This window comes from Aythya fuligula, chromosome 2 (assembly GCF_009819795.1).
Source record: "Aythya fuligula isolate bAytFul2 chromosome 2, bAytFul2.pri, whole genome shotgun sequence".
Taxonomy (NCBI): Eukaryota; Metazoa; Chordata; class Aves; order Anseriformes; family Anatidae; genus Aythya; species Aythya fuligula.
In genome coordinates this window covers 65,744,256-65,764,007 of record NC_045560.1, presented here as the reverse complement: position 1 = coordinate 65,764,007, position 19,752 = coordinate 65,744,256, and the positions used below count along the sequence as shown (strand labels likewise).

Below are 19,752 nucleotides of genomic sequence, written 5' to 3'. Positions count from 1 at the left end.
GTGTTGTGTTGTAATGGGAAGCACCATCTTGCTCATAAAACTCCCCATCATGCATTCATACTAAGACGCTTGCAGTCTGCTAAGATCCCCATCTTGCACTTTGGTAATGTGTTTACACCTGCATGTCTGTAGCTTAGCCTTTTTATTTTTTTGGGCGATAGGGAAAGTAAATCCTAAGTGGGGCTGGGAATAGAGCTTGAAATTCTCCAATAATTCTCCAATAGAAGGGGTCTTTGAGTAGATCTGTTGAATACTGGTGCAAATCCTGTAGGAAAAATACAGCCAGTATCTGTTCTTCGAAAGTATTTTTCTGTTAAGTCTCTACAGTCATTCTAAATGTATGCACTGTATTTCTTTAAACTTAGTGCTTGGGTAGGGTTAATACTGCTACACTGATATTGACTGGGCATTTTCAGTATTGTCTCCAGTTGTGGGCCAGAGCACAGCTCCGAGCAGTGTGGAGAGATGTCTAGCAATTGTGAGTCATCTCTCTAATGCTTTATATAAGGAATTATTCCTTTGTTTCCTCTTTCTTTCTTCCTTGTGTCTTACTGGTACTTCCTTCTGTACCAGGGAACTTTTGAATGTAGAGGAACCCCAAGAATTTCCTTCAACGTGTCTTCAGTTGCCTGAAGCGATCCCTACCCCTTGCACCTAGCCATCATTAGTTTGCAAGCTGGATGAAGATGCCTTTTTGCAGGTCCTACAAATCTTCATCAGGTACACAGTGAATGCTCTTTGAATCACTACTCTAGAATTCGCCAAAAGTATGGAATTCTGCAATAGCGCTCTCAAAAGCACTTGCCTTGGAGACAGCAAGTGGCTTAGTGTTGTGTGTGTGATGATGATGACTGTGCAGGATCTGCATGTATTCCTGCACTATGGGTGAAGGGGCCTTCTGTAGTGGTGGCAGAATTGTTGAGAATAAGGAGAGGAAATTAATAACTCACTCTAAAGCCCTGGAAGACTTTAGCCTCTTACATAAAGATAGGCCTGGACACACACTCTATGTACCTTCTTTCAAGCTTACCTTTTTTTTTTTTTTTTTTTTTTTTCTGTTCGGTGTTAGGATGTGGTTTACATTAATCATGAATAGGTAGATCCTGTGCTATGAAAAACCTGAGCACTGAACACATAAGTGCTGGGGGTTAGCACAATTTCCTGCAAAACTTTGCTGAAGTAGTGACTTCTGCCACATTGCATTCCTATGTTGCTTTTTTGGTTCTTTGATCCAGTGTAAATATCTGCCTCATAAGCTGACCTTAAAACAATGCAACTCTTTTCACTACAGCACCTGAAGATATAGCTTTAAGGCATTGAGTCCATCTAGTGCACGTTGAAATTAAAAAATAAAAAATAAAGTGCTGCTGGTTGGTATCTGCTGAAGCAGCTATTTTTTTCACTTGTCCACATCTAGCCTCTCTGGTCCATTTGTCTTGACTCAGAGGTGTTGAAGAAAACGTATTACTTCTACAGATCCTTTCTAATTCCAACTCTCTGACACCAACAGACAGTGCTTTAGTATTAGCCAAATTTTGGACTCCTCTACCACCCTTTTTTCAATAAAAGTTAAGATAGCAAAAAAAACCACCTAAGTTTGATTACCCATCCTAGGAAATAAAAGAAACTTGGATAGAAAGTGGCAGTAATTGAAATGCACGTGTATGGAAGCTAGTATGCTGAAATAACCCAAATGACACTTTAAAAAAAAAAATCTGATGAATAGAGTCTGTACAAAGATAATAAATTGAGATTACTGTAGTAGTGTACCTGATTTATATGCAGCTGGTTCCTGGTTTCTGTTTTACATACAGTACCACATGGTGCTGGAGGGGATGTTTTAGCATTACAGAGACGCAAGCAAACAAGAATATTAAGGGTTCCAAAACATCATCTGAATAAGAAACCTTGTGAAGACAGAGGGGAAAGCACAATAGTTTGTTAGAAAAACAGCAGTGGTTTTTAGGGTTTCTTTTTTTTTTTTTGTCTTCCCCAAACCCAAGCAAGCTGAGAGGGGAAAGAAAATTTCTCTTTAGTGACTCCAACCACCACCAACTAGCTACAGGCTATGGCATTGCGTTTCACTGAAATGGAGAAGGTGAACGGTGCTGAGCTCTGTAGTTTTCATAGCCACAAGTGGAAAATTTTACATGAGCTGGGGTGAAGATTCAAACCCCCTGCTTGGATGTGCAGGGTGGGGAAAATATCCAAATCCTAACAAAAAAAAAACCTGCCCAACTGTTAAGGTTGTGAACACTCAGCTCTGATGGTACTTGCTGCCCAGGTGCTTATCACTATCTTGCTTTACATTTTACCCTTGGAATTAAAGGCAGAAAACATGCCTTTTTTTTTTTTTTTTTTTTTCCTGTCGGTTCTCAATATGCATCACATATTTTCAGTTATTCACAAAATAATAAGGCTAGGTGATTAGGTGATGCCTGGTTTGGTTTTACTCTAGTTTCTAGTGAGCAAGTGTCTTTGGAATGCAACCACACTGTTGTACTTGTCCTGCAGAGTGGATGCAAGAACATTCAGGGATTTCCACCATTTCTTCTCTCTCTGTGTTGTGAGTTTGTCAAGGGTCTGCCTCATCAGTGCAGCAGATGAGAATCTGCTCATTTTTGCTCAATTTTGTCTCCAAGGCTGAGGCCTTCAGTCTTAAGTTAATCCTAAAATACACAGAGCTCAGCTCTTTTTTTGTTTTCTTTTTCTCATTTAATAGCAACGTGCTTTTTTTCATATAGGTGTAGTGGTACTGGTTTTGACTATTGTCCATCTAGCCTTGTACCCTCTTTTGAAGGTGAGCATAGCCAGTAATTTCTTTTTAAGTTTCAGTACCTGAAACTTTAAGGTGCGGTCTTTTTTTCTTACTAAGTTGAGCTGGCATTTCAGTGGAAGAGACTCAGTTTTGACTGCTGATTCAGCAGCAAGCTGCTCAGTCGCCATGACTTGGTTTGCAAGAAATCCCCCAAACTCTAAAATTTACACTGTGCATGCTGGTGTATAGCAATCAGGATTATTTAAGAGCATCATCTATTTTTTTTGTCACCTTGGTCTGTGCTCTTTCATTTATTTGATTTTTGGGCTTACTCATTGTTGGCGTGTATGTCTTTTGATGTGAAAATTTGATGATCGTTTGACTTGGAAAGAACGTTCCTATTCTTATGAAGTGCTTATTTTTTTCCTGCTACCTGTTTTAGTGTGTTCATGCAAATTGCTGAAACCCCCTACTGACTACAAATGTCAAAATGTGAAGTAAATCAGGCAGGCACATCTAAGAGGGGTAAGGTTTTTGTATGCAGACCTTCATGATTCAAGCAGCAATTGGCTATTGACTGAGAAATGTAAGGAAGAAATTGTTCAAAAACAAAGGCTTGTTTTAGAATCATCCCTTATGAAGTTGTTTTCATCTTCTGTGGAAGAGTGGAAAAAGACGAAATTCTTAAGGCAAGACATCTAATAATGAACACAGATTTTCTTCTCTACAATAACAAATACTTAGTTTCATGGTAGTACTCTTAATCTGCAAAATACCTTTGTTTTACAAAGGAGGGTACAGTCTTTATTTTATATATATAATATATATATATTTATATATTACAGATGTAATAGCTGAGTTGACTGAGAACTCCGACAAGGCTGAAAACAAACTTAAAAACTTGCTTTGTTGTTGGCGATGGTTTGTGTTTGTTTTTCTCTCTTCTCTTCTCTTCTCTTCTCTTCTCTTCTCTTCTCTTCTCTTCTCTTCTCTTCTCTTCTCTTCTCTTCTCTTCTCTTCTCTTCTCTTCTCTTCTCTTCTCTTCTCTTCTCTTCTCTTCTCTTCTCTTCTCTTCTCTTCTCTTCTCTTCTCTTCTCTTCTCTTCTCTTCTCTTCTTCCTTTCCTTTCCTTTCCTTTCCTTTCCTTTCCTTTCCTTTCCTTTCCTTTCCTTTCCTTTCCTTTCCTTTCCTTTCCTTTCCTTTCCTTTCCTTTCCTTTCCTTTCCTTTCCTTTCCTTTCCTTTCCTTTCCTTTCCTTTCCTTTCCTTTCCTTTCCTTTCCTTTCCTTTCCTTTCCTTTCCTTTCCTTTCCTTTCCTTTCCTTTCCTTTCCTTTCCTTTCCTTTCCTTTCCTTTCCTTTCCTTTCCTTTCCTTTCCTTTCCTTTCCTTTCCTTTCCTTTCCGAAGTATAGGTTAAGGGTGCTATTTTGGGCATACTGGCTCTGTGACGGATAGTAACAGATCTGGTTAGGCAACTTATACCAGGTTTAAGTCTGTACCTTGTTATGACACAGGAGTGGAAACACTGTCTAGTAAGCAGCAGGTAATGCGTTGTTGTTTTTCTTTTTTTCCTAAGCACAACCAGTGTCTGTCCAACACGACCAGCTGATGGGTCTGTGCCAGGTCTCCTCCTAGAGCCTCAGCAGCTGCTTGTGTTGGAGTAAACACACCTAGCTTGTCCCATGCACCAACTAGGGAGATATGGCTTCTGCTGTAAAGGTTCTCATAGACCATTTAAAAAAAATTGTTTTATTTTTGCTAAAGCAGTGACTTTGTGGGATCTTACGGTTGCAGGTCTAGAAAACATGACAGATTTTGCTCAGAGACTTTGTTAAAATAGACATTGATACAGGCTACCTATTTATTCCATTATTAGGGACTATCAGCTTTTCTACAAATAATTATGTACAAATACTTGACATTTTGAGAACTCTTTTTACTTTTTTTCCCTCTAGGAACCTGAGAGCCCATATATAACCAATGTTTTCTATTGGCATGACAGTTAATGTGTTGGGCATAGATACGGTCATGTGTCCTGAAAATCCAAGACACGTTTAGTCATTCCGTATATTATGATTTTTTTTTTTTTTTTTATTGTGAGAACATCTTCAGTGCTGTTATATATGAATCAGCATTTTATTATGAATTACCTTACAGAAAAGGTGATTTATTTTTTTCCTTCTAACCCAATTAGTAGTTGCCCTCAATCTGTACATACCAATTCCTGGTATTACAAGAAAAAAAACAAACAACAAACAAACAAACAAAACAACAACAACAACAAACACCTGAAGAAAAATTCTGCAGAAGTTTGGATATCTAATGCTGAGCTTGCTTTCTTGGGCCCTGACTCAAAATTGTTAAATAACTGAAATTTAACAATTGATTTTTAAAAATGCTGATTTGAGGTTTGATCAATTTAATTTTATTCACATATTTCTATTTTGATAGTCAGTAAGGGTCTGTAGTTTTTTACATGATTTTCATGAGGAATGTTGAAATTATCTCCATCAGAAGGAAATTTTTATAAGAATTTGGAGTAGAAATAATGAAATTCTTAAATTCAAATATGATAAAAATAGGCTGCACTTGTTCTAAAATAGTCTGACTCTGAAGCTGAAAGAAAATCTAAGCAATAGCATTGGTTTAGGTGTTGCTCTTTTACCAATGCCATCACAAATCCATATTCTCCATTGATCAGATTTTCGTGAACTTGCCTTTTCAAATGCAAAATGTTCTGCTAGTGTAGTCACAACCCAGATATCCTACTTGTGTGATCACTCTGTGCGGAGAACTTGAGCTTTAGTTGGCAAGGAAGTGAATGGATTTACTTTTAACTCTGTGTGACTGCGGGAGAGGTGGGCTGTGGCACACGTGTTCATGTGAGAAGCAAGAGTGGGAGCAAACTTCCCCAGGGGGGAGGTTGGCAATTCCCTAGTATTTCTGATGAAAAGAAGTGAGTACTGACCTGAAATGTGTATGGGTAGGTCAGTGAAGCAGAGCTGAGGAGCAAACAGCCTACATCTAAACTTCTTCTTTTCTTTTGTTTTGTAAACTCTTCAGCCCCTTCTCTGTAGCAGGGCAAGTCTTTTGTCTAACACTTCATGTGATGAGTTTTACTCTTCTAGAAATGCCAACAGGAATTTTGAAAGTTAGGGCAGACCTGTGCTCTGCAAACTCCCAGCAGGGCTTGTCTTCAGGACCTGCAGGCAACGTTGTTCCTTGCAGTCAACCAGCCTTGTTTTCTTTTCATTCCTGGTCCTTGCGAATGAGCAACAAGGAGCTGAAGTGCATAAACAAGGAAAGCCATCCTCTCTCTTTCTTGTCTGCAAGCTCTTTACACCTTTCCCACATACTTTAGTAGCGGAAAAGGCAAGTCATTCTGTCTGCGGTCATGGTCTTACTTGTGGTCAAATTTCAGTTTACCAGTTATGAGCAAGTATTGAGATCTGTTGTGGTCTTTGTTTGCTTTGATTAAGATGGTTTTGTGCTACTACTAGCTAGTAAAGCTCTTCCTATTTGTGCTTGATGGAGACTGGGTAAGAGTCAGGGAGGAACCTTCTCCTCTCTTACCTGCCCCAAACCATAATACTTCTCTGGGGATATTTAACAAAGTGCAAAGTTAGTGCAAAAGAGACAAATATGCTTTTTTCTTACAGGGAGGTGCAGCTGCCTTTCCAATGAGATATCCCACGTATATAAATCTCATCCTGAACTTGTCTGTTCAGAGGTTCTTGTAAAATGCTGATCAAATTCCCCTGACCTCTTTTGAGCAAAAGAGTGGATCTAGTAATGCAGGGCTTCATTCAGTCTTTGTTGTCTTACAGGATACTAGTAGCACTGAGACTGACTTTTATGAGGGTTTTGAATCTGTGGAAACATATCAGATTCTTGATTATTTGCTGTAGTTGTTAAAAGCAAAAGCATGGAAACAAAGACCTTCCTGGAATTTCCAAAAATCCTTAGTGCCCTAGTAGTTTTTATTTTGCAGCACCCAGAATAAAAAGCTTGCAGCATTTAGCTCAGCAGCTGCACATACTGAATACATGCTGTTACTTAGAAACATTAAAACATGGAGAAACTTCAGCCATTCCAAGATGACTGGAAACAAAAACACCAACACAAAAACTAAAGGTGTATGATACATTGATCAACTATGTACTTGGTCTGTGTTTACACAGACTGTGTATTTTTTTTTCTTTCAGTCATCTTCAAACAGTATCCTTGCTCTCTGGTGTTTTAAGACAGACAACAGCCTCTACACCACTGAAGAACATAATGTATTGGAAGATAGCATTACTTCGTCATCTTCATCCATTTACCTCCAGATACCCTTCATACTAACCCACAGGCCTCCTCACACAACCTGGAAGCAGACTTGAACTTTCCTGACTGGGGCCTCTCAGATTTGGCTACCAGAAAGGGCACAGTGTGGGCAGCTCTGATCTGGAGTCTTCTTCACTGAACTGAAATGCAAATCCTCACCAAGGAGAGCTGGGTGTGCCCTGTGATTATGTCAAAAATGTGCATCGGGTTCATAGGGCTGAGCTCTTGCTCTGTGCCATAGTTCCCTTAGCTATAAGATGGCAGCTTTTTTTTTTTTTTTTTTTTAGTGGACCGATGTTGTATAAGAGAAGGAATTACGGTTTTCAGTGGAGATATCACATGCTACTATTTCTGAGAATTCAAAGGAGGACCAGAAACTAATGAAGAGAAAACCTTTGATTTGGGACAGTGAGCATGGCTTGTGAGCAGCATTCTTTTGAGCTGAGCGTATGAAGGATCTGTGGAGGGTTATGTTCCTCTAAGGGAAAGAGTATAGCAACATTTGGCAGTTGTGCCTGTGCTCTGTCAAGGAGTTGGGAAAGGAGCTGGATTTTGCCAGTCTGAAACAGATAAAAGGCTTTTCCACTTTTGAACCTCGTTTTTGCAACAGTTGTCTTTGACTTGATTACTGTCCTGTAAGACTGGATTTTGTTTACTTTATTTTTCTGATGGATGTTGCCTCTGAACGGCTGTGAAGAAGAAAATCTTCCTGGAAGCATCTAACTTGGTGTGTACCCACTTAATAGTGCTTGCTCTATCCAGAGTGATTCTCTATGATTGCCAGTGACACTGGCATATATCATTGCTGTGTTACAGTAAGATTACTGCAGATGTGATCAGTACTACACCACCTTTGGATGCTTTTATCAGATATATGAATGCAAGGAATCTCATTGCAATCACATTGACTATTCATTTCCAGTCTTCCACTTAAAAACTTATTTCATGGCTGGAGTAGTGGAGTCAACTTTCCTGTTGAGCTCTTTGTAGGCATTGCCCTTAAACATTTCAGTGGTCATTTTGACTGACGTTACTGAATGGCTCTTGATTTCTAACTGTAAATCAAGTCAAATTGAAATATTTGCATAAGGTCTGGGACTTGATAAGGCTGGTCTCAGGCCACGTTAAGAGAGAAATTCCAGATAAAAACAGGAAACCGTTATGAGCTCCTGGAGGAAAATGTGTGAGTCTAGATCACTGGAAGCATCCTGGTAGCAGGGGAGCATTGTAGTGCCTGTTGAATTGCACTGTCCTTCAGAGCAGGTGTCCAGAACTGTTGCTAGAACAGAGGCAAGCAGCAGTAGCGTAGGAAGGAGAGTAGTGATCTCTCAGTTTCTTCCCAGGGATGACTCTCAGACCGAGAGGAGCAGCCTTCCATGATGCCTGTTCTGCACAATCAAAAGGGATGAAAGCATGCTCAGGAGAAAAAGCTAGTAAGTGTAATTCAGTTGTAAGTTCAGGGAATGACTGCACTGACCTATGTGTTGTATGAAAACAAACCTACCAAGATTTTTTTTTAACCTTTTCATTGTTATTTATATTTGATGTCATGAAGCTGACTTTTTTTTATCTCATCTGCACTTTTGTGGCAGCTTTACGTCCTCTATTCAGTTGCTCTGAGTAGCCTTCTGAGGAACCCTGATGTAAAGATGTGGGTTTAGGAATGAGTCAGCTTTGCTTCACTCAAATATCTATCCATTTTCTTTCATGGTTCAATAGGTCTGTATGTACTATCTTTCATCACTTGGAAACTCTTGTTCAGCTAATATGACACCTTAGGTCAAATGACATTTTGAAAATCCCTGTTTTATTATTGTCTGTATTCATACTATTATCTCATCCTTTCTCACTGGCAGATTTCAACGCCCTCTTTCAAAAGAGGAGCGCCATTATCCACAGCAGGTTGGTGCCTGGCAGGGAGGAAGGTTTGTTGCAGGTGATGGAGAGGAGACAACTACCCAGTTTTGGTGAGCCTCAGTCCCAGCCTATGGATTCCTGTGCCCACCACTTAATGGTGAGGTCCCCCTTGCACCTGATTCAGGAAAACTGCCCAAAGCAAAACTTTCAGCTTGGTTATTCTCACACAACTGTGAAATAGCTGTGAGTATTACTGGGAGGACTGGAAGAAGTTCGATGGGCAGAGAAATGAGAGAGCAATGTTCACCAGGAAGAAGCTCTGCGTGCACTAGGCACTCTCTGCAGCAAGCACATGTGTATGGGGCGTGGGGCACAAAGCCCAGCAGTGAGTAGCTTTTGAGTTTCATGCGGAAAAAGGGCTTTACGCTAGCACAATTTAAAGTGATGCTGTGCATCTGCTGGGTGCGGCCTGTTAATTCCACACATGAATGGACACAGCGTCCTCCCCCACCACAGAGTATGTGCCCAGAGCCAGACCAGCCTACGAGCTGCTGGCCATCTGGTTGCCATTCCTCAGTGCCAGTCTTAGCTCCAGACCCTTCTTATCTTGTGCTTTCCGAGAGCCTACTATGGGTTGCTTTTTGCTTCCTGACCATCATTTTTGTTGGACCAGCACAGGCAGCCATTCACCTAGTCTGGAAAGCCAAGTCTCTTGCCAGTTCCAGGTTTATCTGCAAGATAAACCTGGAAGGTCTCTTTGATCTTATTGACCAGAAGGGTCACAGAATAGGACCAAGAAAAAAAAAAACGAAAACAAAAACAACAACATCAACAACAACAACAAAAGAAAACATGATATACTCTCTTGCTCCCAATTTAGTCTAGGCACTTGGTTCATGACTGGCTCAGCAAATCATGGTGAGAGCGGTTGTGGGGTTTAGCTGCCCAGCATGGTAAAACCACCACACCCGTGCCAGCAGTGTCATGTTTGTGAGGTTGATATGCCATGCTGGCTTGGAAGTGATGTGTTGTGGGGTTCAGTGACATCTATGAGACTTTCCAGCACCTGATACTTGCAATTTGTCTTGCTCTTCCTTTCCAAAATAGGTAATAGAGGGGTTAACCCACCCCTTGAGGCAGTTTTCATATGTGATTTACTCAGTGACTTGTAAAGTGTTGAATAGTAAGAATTAAAATTTTTTTTTGTGGCAAGGAATATACTTTTTTTTTTTAGTATTGTAATGCCTTCCACAGCATTATATGCATTAATGAGAGTCCTTGCTTGGAGCTGTCAGCATCAGTGAGCTGCTGATGGTATCTCATTCCCAAAATGAATTATGAAAGATATGTGCGTGCAGGAGTATTTAAGAGTGCTGGTTTTTATTTTCAGTCTGTCTATTGTATCCTGAGAGAGTTCCCATGAAGGTAAACTTGCATTTATGTTTCTAATTTAGGGTGATCAGGACAGAGGCACTATAATATTTTTACATTTCTTCTACAGCTCTTTGCTCATGTATTTTAATGTTTTGTCTGCTATTTGTAGCCATATCTGAATGCTGGGTGGGTGTGTTGTTATTGATGGCCTTACCAAGACACAAGTCTTTGAATAGTTGTTGCTTAGCAAAGAAGATGCATCAGAAATATTTTCCAGTGTAGGTTTTTCAACTCTTACTTTTTCTACTACCACAATACTGATTTTTGCTTTTGAAAAAAAATTAAATAAATAAAATTTTGTGCCAAAATCTAAATGCTGTGTGAGTTTCCTTCCTGTTACCAATCTGATTAGTATCATGTACATCTGTGAGCGGCTACTGGTGTATCGCACTCTTTGCCTTCTGCTCTGTTACCAAATGCTACAGTTCTCTGTGTGGTTAAATTATATCCTCACATAATTTATTTTTTTTATGGCAGATGTTTTTATGGGAAACCTGACAGACCATAAATTATGGCAGACTTTTCCTACACTGCCTCTCTTTATTTTGTTTTGCCAGATACATACACAGTGAATGAAAATTGTGTCTTGGAGGTAGGTATTTTTGGAATGAAGAACATTCACTTAAAAAGATACTTATAATCAAGATATTTCAAATATACTCACACATGCTGAAAAACAAATTAAAAAAAACACACTTTTATTCAAAAAAAAATCTGAACATTTTTAATGTTAATAAAAAAAATAAGAATTGCCATCCTGAAGTATGGTGATAAAGTAATTCAAAATACCTATATATATACAGCTAAATGTAGGTATATATAGAACTCGGATACCTGAGAGAAAACATAGCTATATTTATAGCACAGTGTAATGCATTGGCTTCCTTTCTTTGTGCACAGAAATAGTGCATTTTGTGTCCTTTTTTTTTTTTTTTAAATGGCAGAAGGTGTATCCTCTCCCTGGGATGAAATGTATAACAGTGGCCACTAAGAGTCTGACCAAACAAGTCCTACACAGATCAGTGGTAGAGTAAAAAATATGGTAATAACTGTCCTTATCCTTCAAAGATATTTTCCAAGTGCGCTTCCTGATGATGAGGAATTCTCTCCTTCACCCCTCCATGCAGGCCAACCTCTGTCTTGATGCTGGTGAAAAGCAAGAAGCAGAGCACAGTACTTGCACTGAGCCGAGGCTGCTGTGAAATCTGAGCAGTGATTTATAATCGCATCAGGTAAAACTTGCATGTCCATCTCCTAGGTTTCATATCTAGGACAGCTTCTGTCATAATATTCAGAAAATCTAAGAGGCAGAAATCAAAGCTCAAGTAAGTTTATTATCAGGCACTAGCTTATTAAATGCTTGTGCATTTGCTTAGCTTTTCAAAGTTCCTGTTTTTGTCAGTTTACTTTCTGGTGAGTTCAACAGTTGGTCTGAAATGCATTAAAGCGCATCTTGATCCCCAGTAGATTGTGTGTGGAATGAACTGGTAGACTCGGTGTGGTAACTGATGTGAAGTCCACACCACTTGCAAATATCTCCAGGCAACCACCAGTTCTTAAAGAGCATCTTCAGGTACTTCTTAAATTTTTCTCCCATGAGGAAATAGATGACTGGGTTGAGGCAACAGTGAAAAAGGCCGAAGATTTCCGTTATCTGGAATGCATAGTCTAGATTCCTGCTTGCTTGACAGTCTCTAATGACTCCAATAAGTTCCAGGAATTGTAAGAAAATTACAATATTGTAAGGAGTCCAGAAGAAGAAAAATACGATCATGACAGCAAAGATCATCCTCACAGCCTTATTCTTTTTCTCATTTCTACAGTGGACTAATGTTTTGATGATCATGGAGTAGCAAAATGCCATAACTATGAAAGGGATTAGAAGCCCTAAAACATTGATTTCCAAAGTGGAAAAGAGTTTCCATGTTGTAAAATTTCCTGGATATCTGTGCTTGCAGGTAGTATAATTTTGCTCATGGAAAGATTCTCTAAATACAAGTTCTGGAACTGAGGCTGAAAGAGCCACCAGCCACACAATAACACTGGTAATCAGGCCATGGAAAGTAGTTCTTGCTTTCAAGGAAAATACTGCACGAACAATTGCCAGGTATCTGTCTATGCTCATAAGCATAATAAAAAATATCCCACTGTAAAACCCAACCAGATAGATCCATGAAATGATTTTACACCAGGGAGTTCCAAAAACCCATTGGTCTATCGCAAAATAAGACCAGAACGGCAGGGAAAAAACAAAGAGCAAATCTGAGACGGCGAGATTTAGCAGGTACACATCAGTCATGCTCTTCAGTCTCTTGTATTTGAAGAGGACCACTATGACCAGAATGTTTCCCATTAGCCCAACCAGGAATACTAGGGTATATAGAACAGGTAGGAAGGAGGCTGCAAACCTCTTGACACTTTCCTTACTGCATGGTTTTGGGGCATCATTATAATTATCGTAATAGTCATATAAGGTTGAGGTGTCAACTTCAAAGGACTCTGTACTTGAAGAACTCATATTTTTTTCCCAGATTCCTGAGAATGAAAGAATATAAAAATGTCAGTGACTTTCTCTTCATGATGACCATGTGGTTACTCCACAAGCCTGAATCATGTTGGAAAGACTGCAACACACAAAGACTGACTTGCAGTTCCAATGCACTTCTCATTACAGAGTATCAAACAATATTCAAATAATATGGGGTGCTTATATGCACACTTGTAAAGTACTGTCCTTGGCATGCATGTGCTCAGTCCTTCCAACATGGTGCAAATCAGATGTGTCAGACTGAACACTATTCAAACTGCAGAGAGGAAAGCAAATAGGGATGAAAGATAACAGACTATATATCTCAAATCAGAGAGGGATAATCCTGTGTGGTGTGAAGTAAAAAGTGAAGCCACTGTTCATAGGAGTTCAGGATTTTACCCATCTTTTCACTCAGGCAAACATCACTGAAAGAAGACAGTGAAAGGTGACATCAATTTTCAGTAAGTGCTGTCTTCAGTGGTAAAGTGAATAACATGAATTTGTCATTATATGTATGTTCTTTTCTAATAGATAAAGAGTTTTAAGTGATGTTACTTTGAGGTTGACCAGATCACATAATGGATGCAATACAAATACACTGTTGATGTATTATATGTTTTTCACATCACAGCAAGTGTCGTTTCTAAGCCTAATTTACTAGAATTTTTGCAAGCTTCTGTTATGTCTTTCCCCTTTGTCTTTATTTTTATGAATGGGAAGTAGAGGAAAAGTGAGTATCATTGCTCTATTTATCTTCAGACTATAGTGCTACTACAATGCAGCAAGTATTGACTATCGTTAACCTGAACCCTACTGTGTGTAATCTCAGTCACAACTTCCCTGTCTACAGTTCTGTTCTGTTATACACAAAGAGGAATTTAATCTGAATTACGAGTCACACGGACAGAACTGTTCAACACCAATGTCCTAGAGATGACAGCTCTGCAACACTAGCACCTAGTCGCACCTGCATCTAATCTCTAATCTACATTCCACATGGCTATTCTACTTGAGCATTTAAAACTGAAAACAAATACTCAAATAACGCACAGACACTCAATCCTGATTATTAATCCTGTTGATTCAGAATTTCTGAAAATTGCTGTAAAAATGACCTGAGTGGCAGCAAAAGATAAATGAAAAAGCATTACAGTCACATACGTGATGAGCATATAACATAGACAACTCTTTCTAAAACTAAATTTTATAAATGTTACCTTTTCTCTCCTTTTCTTCTCAAATGATGTGAGGAAGAGTCTTGGTTCTAGTGGAGTGGAATCACTTGCTTGTGGCCAGGTAACTCCGTCAGTGAGATGCTGCCTACACTGCGATACCCAGCAGCTGCAAAAAGCAGATGTCACAAGGTAGCTGTGTCTGTCAACGGAAGCTGTGTACTTCCTTACAGATCGTATCACAAGTGTTTCTCTCCTTAGTGCTTACCAGAAAAGTTCCTTTAAATGTAGAAAAGAAATTAAAAGTGTCTTATGGTGCGTAGGGAAATACAAAGTTCCCAGTGAGAGCCTGATTGCTGAGTTAAAGCCCCTTCATCTTACCCAAAATTGTTAAAAGCAGATGTCAATAAGTAGCTCTCATTCAACAGAAACTGCTCTTTCTCATGGGTTGTAAAACGCATCTCAAACTCAGAAAAAATAATTAAAGGATCATCTGCAGTGAGCAGGGAAGAGGGATGCACTTGATGGGTGTGTGGAAGGTGTGTTTCTAGTCCCTCTATGTGGGATAACTGATTTTGCCAGTTATACCATGTAACTGTGGTAATAAAGAGCTGTATAGATTTAGTGTAGGGAACTCTCCTTTTATTTATTTTTTGATTTTCCTAACCCCTGCTTATCTTGCTAAGAAAAGAAATGAGGGCATGCAAATTCACAATGCCTTTTTGCTTGATGTCTCCCATTTTATATATGGTTTTATATATGGCAAAACTACTAAAGACCTGATGCAAATGGTGCTAATGGTTAAACTCTCAAAAACTATCAAATAAGATGTAGGATGTCGGATGTGTAAGATGTAGGGTGTGTGTGGTGTAAGGGCTGGGGGTTTCCTCATGGTTTTTATCACAGCAGGAAGCCTATCAGTTTCTACAAATTTCTCCTGAGAAGATGCTGAGACCTGTCTCTCTTTCTGGGGAACCAGGGAAGGGGGATGATCACAGAGGACGTGCTGGTCAAATGGGATGGTTTTGAATCCCTCTGGCAGAACAGCTATGCTTGCAGCTGGCAAATGCTGCTCTCCCCTGTGTCCTAAAAGAGGCTGGCCAAGCAGAAGTAAAAACCATTTCTTGACAGGGGAGGCTGCTTGCTTGTTAGCAGGAGAAACTGAAGAGTCACTTTGAGAAGTACAAACAAGAAAAATACAGGAGATGAGTAGGAGGGAGGGAAAATAATAGATCCTAAACAGGAGATAAGATATATCTTCTAGATCAATCTCCTGTGTCATTCTGAACACAGATATAGCTTTATGCTCAGTTTTGCTATTTGCTGCTATCCTATATGCCTCTGACATTGTTACTCTGCCCACTAGCTTGTATTTGGCTGAATTGTTTCCTCCAGAAAAGCTTGATGTGAAGACAATGTGAACTGTGGGATCTACTGGTTTCTTGTTCGCCAGAATAAAAAACTCATATGGGAAGTAGCTTCTCAGTCATCTTTCAAGAATGCATTTGTGGAGAGTTTTAAATAGGTCATTGTGAGATCACCAGGTTATTGCTCTGCAGATCATGTATGTCTTCTCTTCAGTTTGCTGACAGTTCTTTAAAGATGTGGACATCAGATGAGCAGGCAACACTATGACACCAGTTTCATCAGCTCTGTTCACAGAAACTAGAAGCTGTTCCTCTTGCTGCTCTTTTGTCCCTGCAGGGCCTCATTAATCTCTTTGACATGTTGTTACACAAGGGGCATAAGTTAAGCCATTTGTCCGCAGTAACAGTGACATGAAACCTCCTTTTAAGCATATGCTTTTCAGGAAAAAACACCTCATTGCTCTGTAGGTATCGCCCTTCCTTAGTTTTAGCTGCAATGCTTTTGCCTCAATAACCACCACTCGTCTATATGCCTGTCTTGTCCTAGTCATTATTTTCTACTCCAACAGTCTGGTCATCTCCTTTGAATTTCATCGGTGCTGATTTTCCTTGTGTCCAGATGAAGCAGTGAATAGAACTGAATGGGATGATTTCCTATCACTAGCAGCCTTCTGAGGTCTGTCTGCCTGTCCTTAGTGTTCATGCCACATATCAGATATGCTTCTGATCTTTCAATTGTAATGTTAGCAGAGACCAAGTCTGCAGTCTTATCAGTGCAAATTTAGCATAATTCATATAGCACTGGACAGAAGAAAGGACCTATCTAGCATACTACTTTTACCCCAGCCCTCCCTTGGCCGAAAGACTTTCAAGTAGCAAATGCTTCTGAACCAGCTGAATGCATCTTTCTGTACCTGTCATGGATGGGAAGCTGGGACACCACCACCAGAGGCACTGGGCAGCAAAGGCTCCTTGTCAGAGCACACTTCTGTTGCTCTGGTGGGGTGGGGAGGTATGGCTGGATCGCAGTGTCTTGAAAGCATCAGTAATGTTGCAGAAGCATACCATATCAGTGCACTTCATGTTCCCTCAGCAAATGGGAAGGGCTGTCTTTGTAAGGAGATTTTTTAGAAAGTGTGACTTCAGAAAAAGGAACGCATAGCCACAAAAAGAGAAGAGAGGTTGTGTCTACTTAGGATTTGTGAACTCTAGGTAATGAAGCTAAAAAAAACATCTGCCAGTTCATGAAAATTAAAAGGATGAAATTGTACCCTGAAATACCTGATGCTCTGTTGATGAAAAAAGTTCCTTTGAGAACTTACTAGTAAAACTGTAGAAAATATGAAGAAAAGGGAAGAAATCTCTGATCAAATGAAATGATGCAGAAAATGAATGAAATGTGTTTTGAGTGAAGGGTCTTCAGCATCTTGGAGAGAGAGGAGCATGAAAAGTCTTAAATATAACTAATCCATAGATGGGGAGCTCTGAGGTTCCCTGCCAATTTGGCAGGATGTCTTTTTTTTCACAGAAGAGCCTGGCAAAAAATAAAAAAAAGGGATGGCAGAAGACCATGAGCTTAAGAGGAAAGGGGGAAGGGATCTCAGAGATGCAGAGGATGTTGCTGTAAACCAACAGGTTGGAAGGAAAGGGGGAGAAGAAATAAGAGGTCTTACCTCTTTACTAGGTGGTATCAGGTATGTGGCGCTGGCCAAAAAAATCACAAGAGCACAGAGATGTGGACCAAATCTGATTAGCCTGACTAAGAGGTGGCTAGTCCTTTATAAGGGCACAAATTAGAACCAAAAGAGGGGAACTTAATAAAAACTAAAAGCAGAACAACCCAAACAGTAAAAACCCTGCTTCTTGCCAAAAGATGATTTCAGCCACTCCCTGCTTTTATGGAAAGTCTTATTTTTAACTTGCCATCTTGCAGGTTGCACACAAGTCTCGCCAATGGAAGGACTGGAGATAGATCTGTGAGTCTAATCTGTGAGCTAGATGCTGCTACTATGAGGCACTCACCACTGATACAACAAAGCACCATCTATTCCCTATGTTATCTGTATTGGCCATGGTACATGAATCATAGAAGTGTGTGTTAGAGAAGAGGTTGTCTCAGGAAAGAGGCATATGACTGTGACTAAAGATAAACTAAAGATAGATCAGTCTTTTGATCCAGGCTGCCACAGTGCACAAGCAGGTACCTTTCTCAGCAAACAGTCCTCTCCATCAGCTGGCCAACCCCTTCTTGCCTGGTCAGGCCTTGGGCCATGCCCTTGCAATTCAGGTGAATTTGAATCACAGTTTGCGTATCTATAGTGCCAATCCATTCTTGTTAGCAAAAAGCTTGTGTCACCTATTCATTGTGCAGTTATCTGCCTAGTGATTTTCAGTTTATTCTGAACTTACTGTGCCTGATTAAAACTGAAGCAATCTGATAAGAGAATTAGATGCAGAAAATGAAATAATTTCTTAGTTCTAGAGACATCCATCATCTATATTCTTTTCCCAGGTGGTTTGTTCATAATTTATCTCAAATGTTTTGAACAGATGAATTCCCTTTGGCTAAGACAGCTGCTTGTGCTGAAGAAGTTTTAGGAAACAGAAGATTTAGGTCTTAGATGGTCATGACTATTTTATTTGCGTAATGGTAGTAAGTTGCATTTCCCTACATTCTTTATTCCCCCCCCGTGGTCTTGTCCTATTTATTCCACTGTTTGTATCCAGTGTTTGGAAACAATCAAATTTGTTTTCAACAAATTTGCTTTCAACCTAATTTGCTTTCTTTCCCTGTTCTGTGATAGCAAAGCTGCTATATTCAGAACTCCTCACAAAAAAAACCTGAAATTTTAAACCTTAAGCATTACAGAAACAACCATTGTGTATGCTGAATTTTACTTAAAATAAAAATCACTAAGGCAAAGCAAGAGTTGCATTTTTAAAAGTGAAATGATAACATAAGGATCTTTCTTTGTCTTGTTCAGTGATCAAAGAAATGTTCCCAAGCTATTTCTACAGGAAGATGACATATTTGCACTGTTTCCAAGTCTGAGGAATAGTTGATACCTGAGATATATATATTTTTTTCCCAGACATTGCCATGGTGTTTCAGTTAAAGGCTGCTCCCCACCAATAAATAAACACATAATTAAAGACAAGGCAGCAATGAATAGCAGAGGTTTCCCCAGGCCAGTTTCTTTAATGTTCATTATAATGAGTTTAGATACGAAGGAATTATGGCATTTTGGCAAAAAGTCAGTTTTCTGTTTGCTGTGTGGTAGTGCCTCCAAGACTCAAATACTGTAGTTGTTGGTAGTCTTCAAAAGCTTATTAACAAACTGCTCTAAACATCTACACAACAGATACCTTCACACTCCTTCCTGCCATGTCCTTGGGCAGTACTTACAACAGAAGCTAGTTACAAAATACAAAGTACTTGCATAGGATCAGGACTAAAGCAATACTTGCACAGTTGCTACAGTAATCTCCTTTCTATGTTTATAAGACCCAGGCACTCTGCCATTGCCAGGTGAAAGTTGTTTCACTGCTAGTTCTCTTCAAGACAAGCAGTATAGAGAACTTAAGTAATATTCAGTTCACTTTTTAATAGCAGGCAAAACCTCTCAGGGTGCAGAAATAAAACTGATAGGAACAAAAAGTAGGGCTGAACAACTGTTACTGGTTTTCACTGGAACTTATCGCTCATCTTTGTGATTAACAAGATATTCCTATGCTTTTCATGAACTTGGTGAAACATTTGTAGTTAATTTAACATCCATAGGTTCTTATTTTCTCAATAAGAACAGACAAATAAAACAAAAACAAATGGAAAAATTGACATTTCTTCCACCAGCAGGACCTAGTGACTTCCTTACTTTTCATAAATATATTTTTCCTGCTCTGTACTTGTTCATCACTGACTCTAGTTGCTAGAGTGTGGTGTCCTAATTGATCATGAATGGCTTTTAAGTCTGATGGAGTTTGATTATGCCACCTGTGGTGGAAATTAAAAGAATGCATTGATGATAGAGATGGGCAGAAGAAATAGTGGAGCAAGCTCAAGGCAGAGGGTCCTTCCCACAGGGAGAGCAAGGGTGAATACAGGGATAGTGAGAACTTAAGGTGACTCTGCAGATACTTCACTCCTTTAGCCTTGTGTAAAAAAAGTGTATGCCACTGCTTCCAGTTGCTTTTTTTTTTTTTTTTTTTTTTTTTTTAATCTGTCTAGATCTGTAAACTCTAGCCTGTGTGTTGATTGTTGTCTTTATTGTAGCTTGTAATTTGTCCTTCTCTTGCATTGTGGCCTCCTGAT

General features: G+C 39.5%; 1 protein-coding gene across 1 annotated transcript; it reads right to left on the bottom strand.

Moving 5' to 3' along the window:
* Positions 1 to 11,291: 11,291 nt before the first annotated feature.
* On the bottom strand, positions 11,292 to 15,681 carry CCR4 (C-C motif chemokine receptor 4). The gene is made up of 2 exons (XM_032183414.1): positions 14,119 to 15,681; positions 11,292 to 12,906 (listed from the first exon to the last, which is right to left on the bottom strand). Exon 2 carries the CDS (start codon positions 12,887 to 12,889, stop codon positions 11,813 to 11,815), a length of 1,077 nt encoding a protein of 358 aa, XP_032039305.1. The 5' UTR covers positions 12,890 to 12,906; positions 14,119 to 15,681; the 3' UTR covers positions 11,292 to 11,812.
* Positions 15,682 to 19,752: the final 4,071 nt, after the last annotated feature.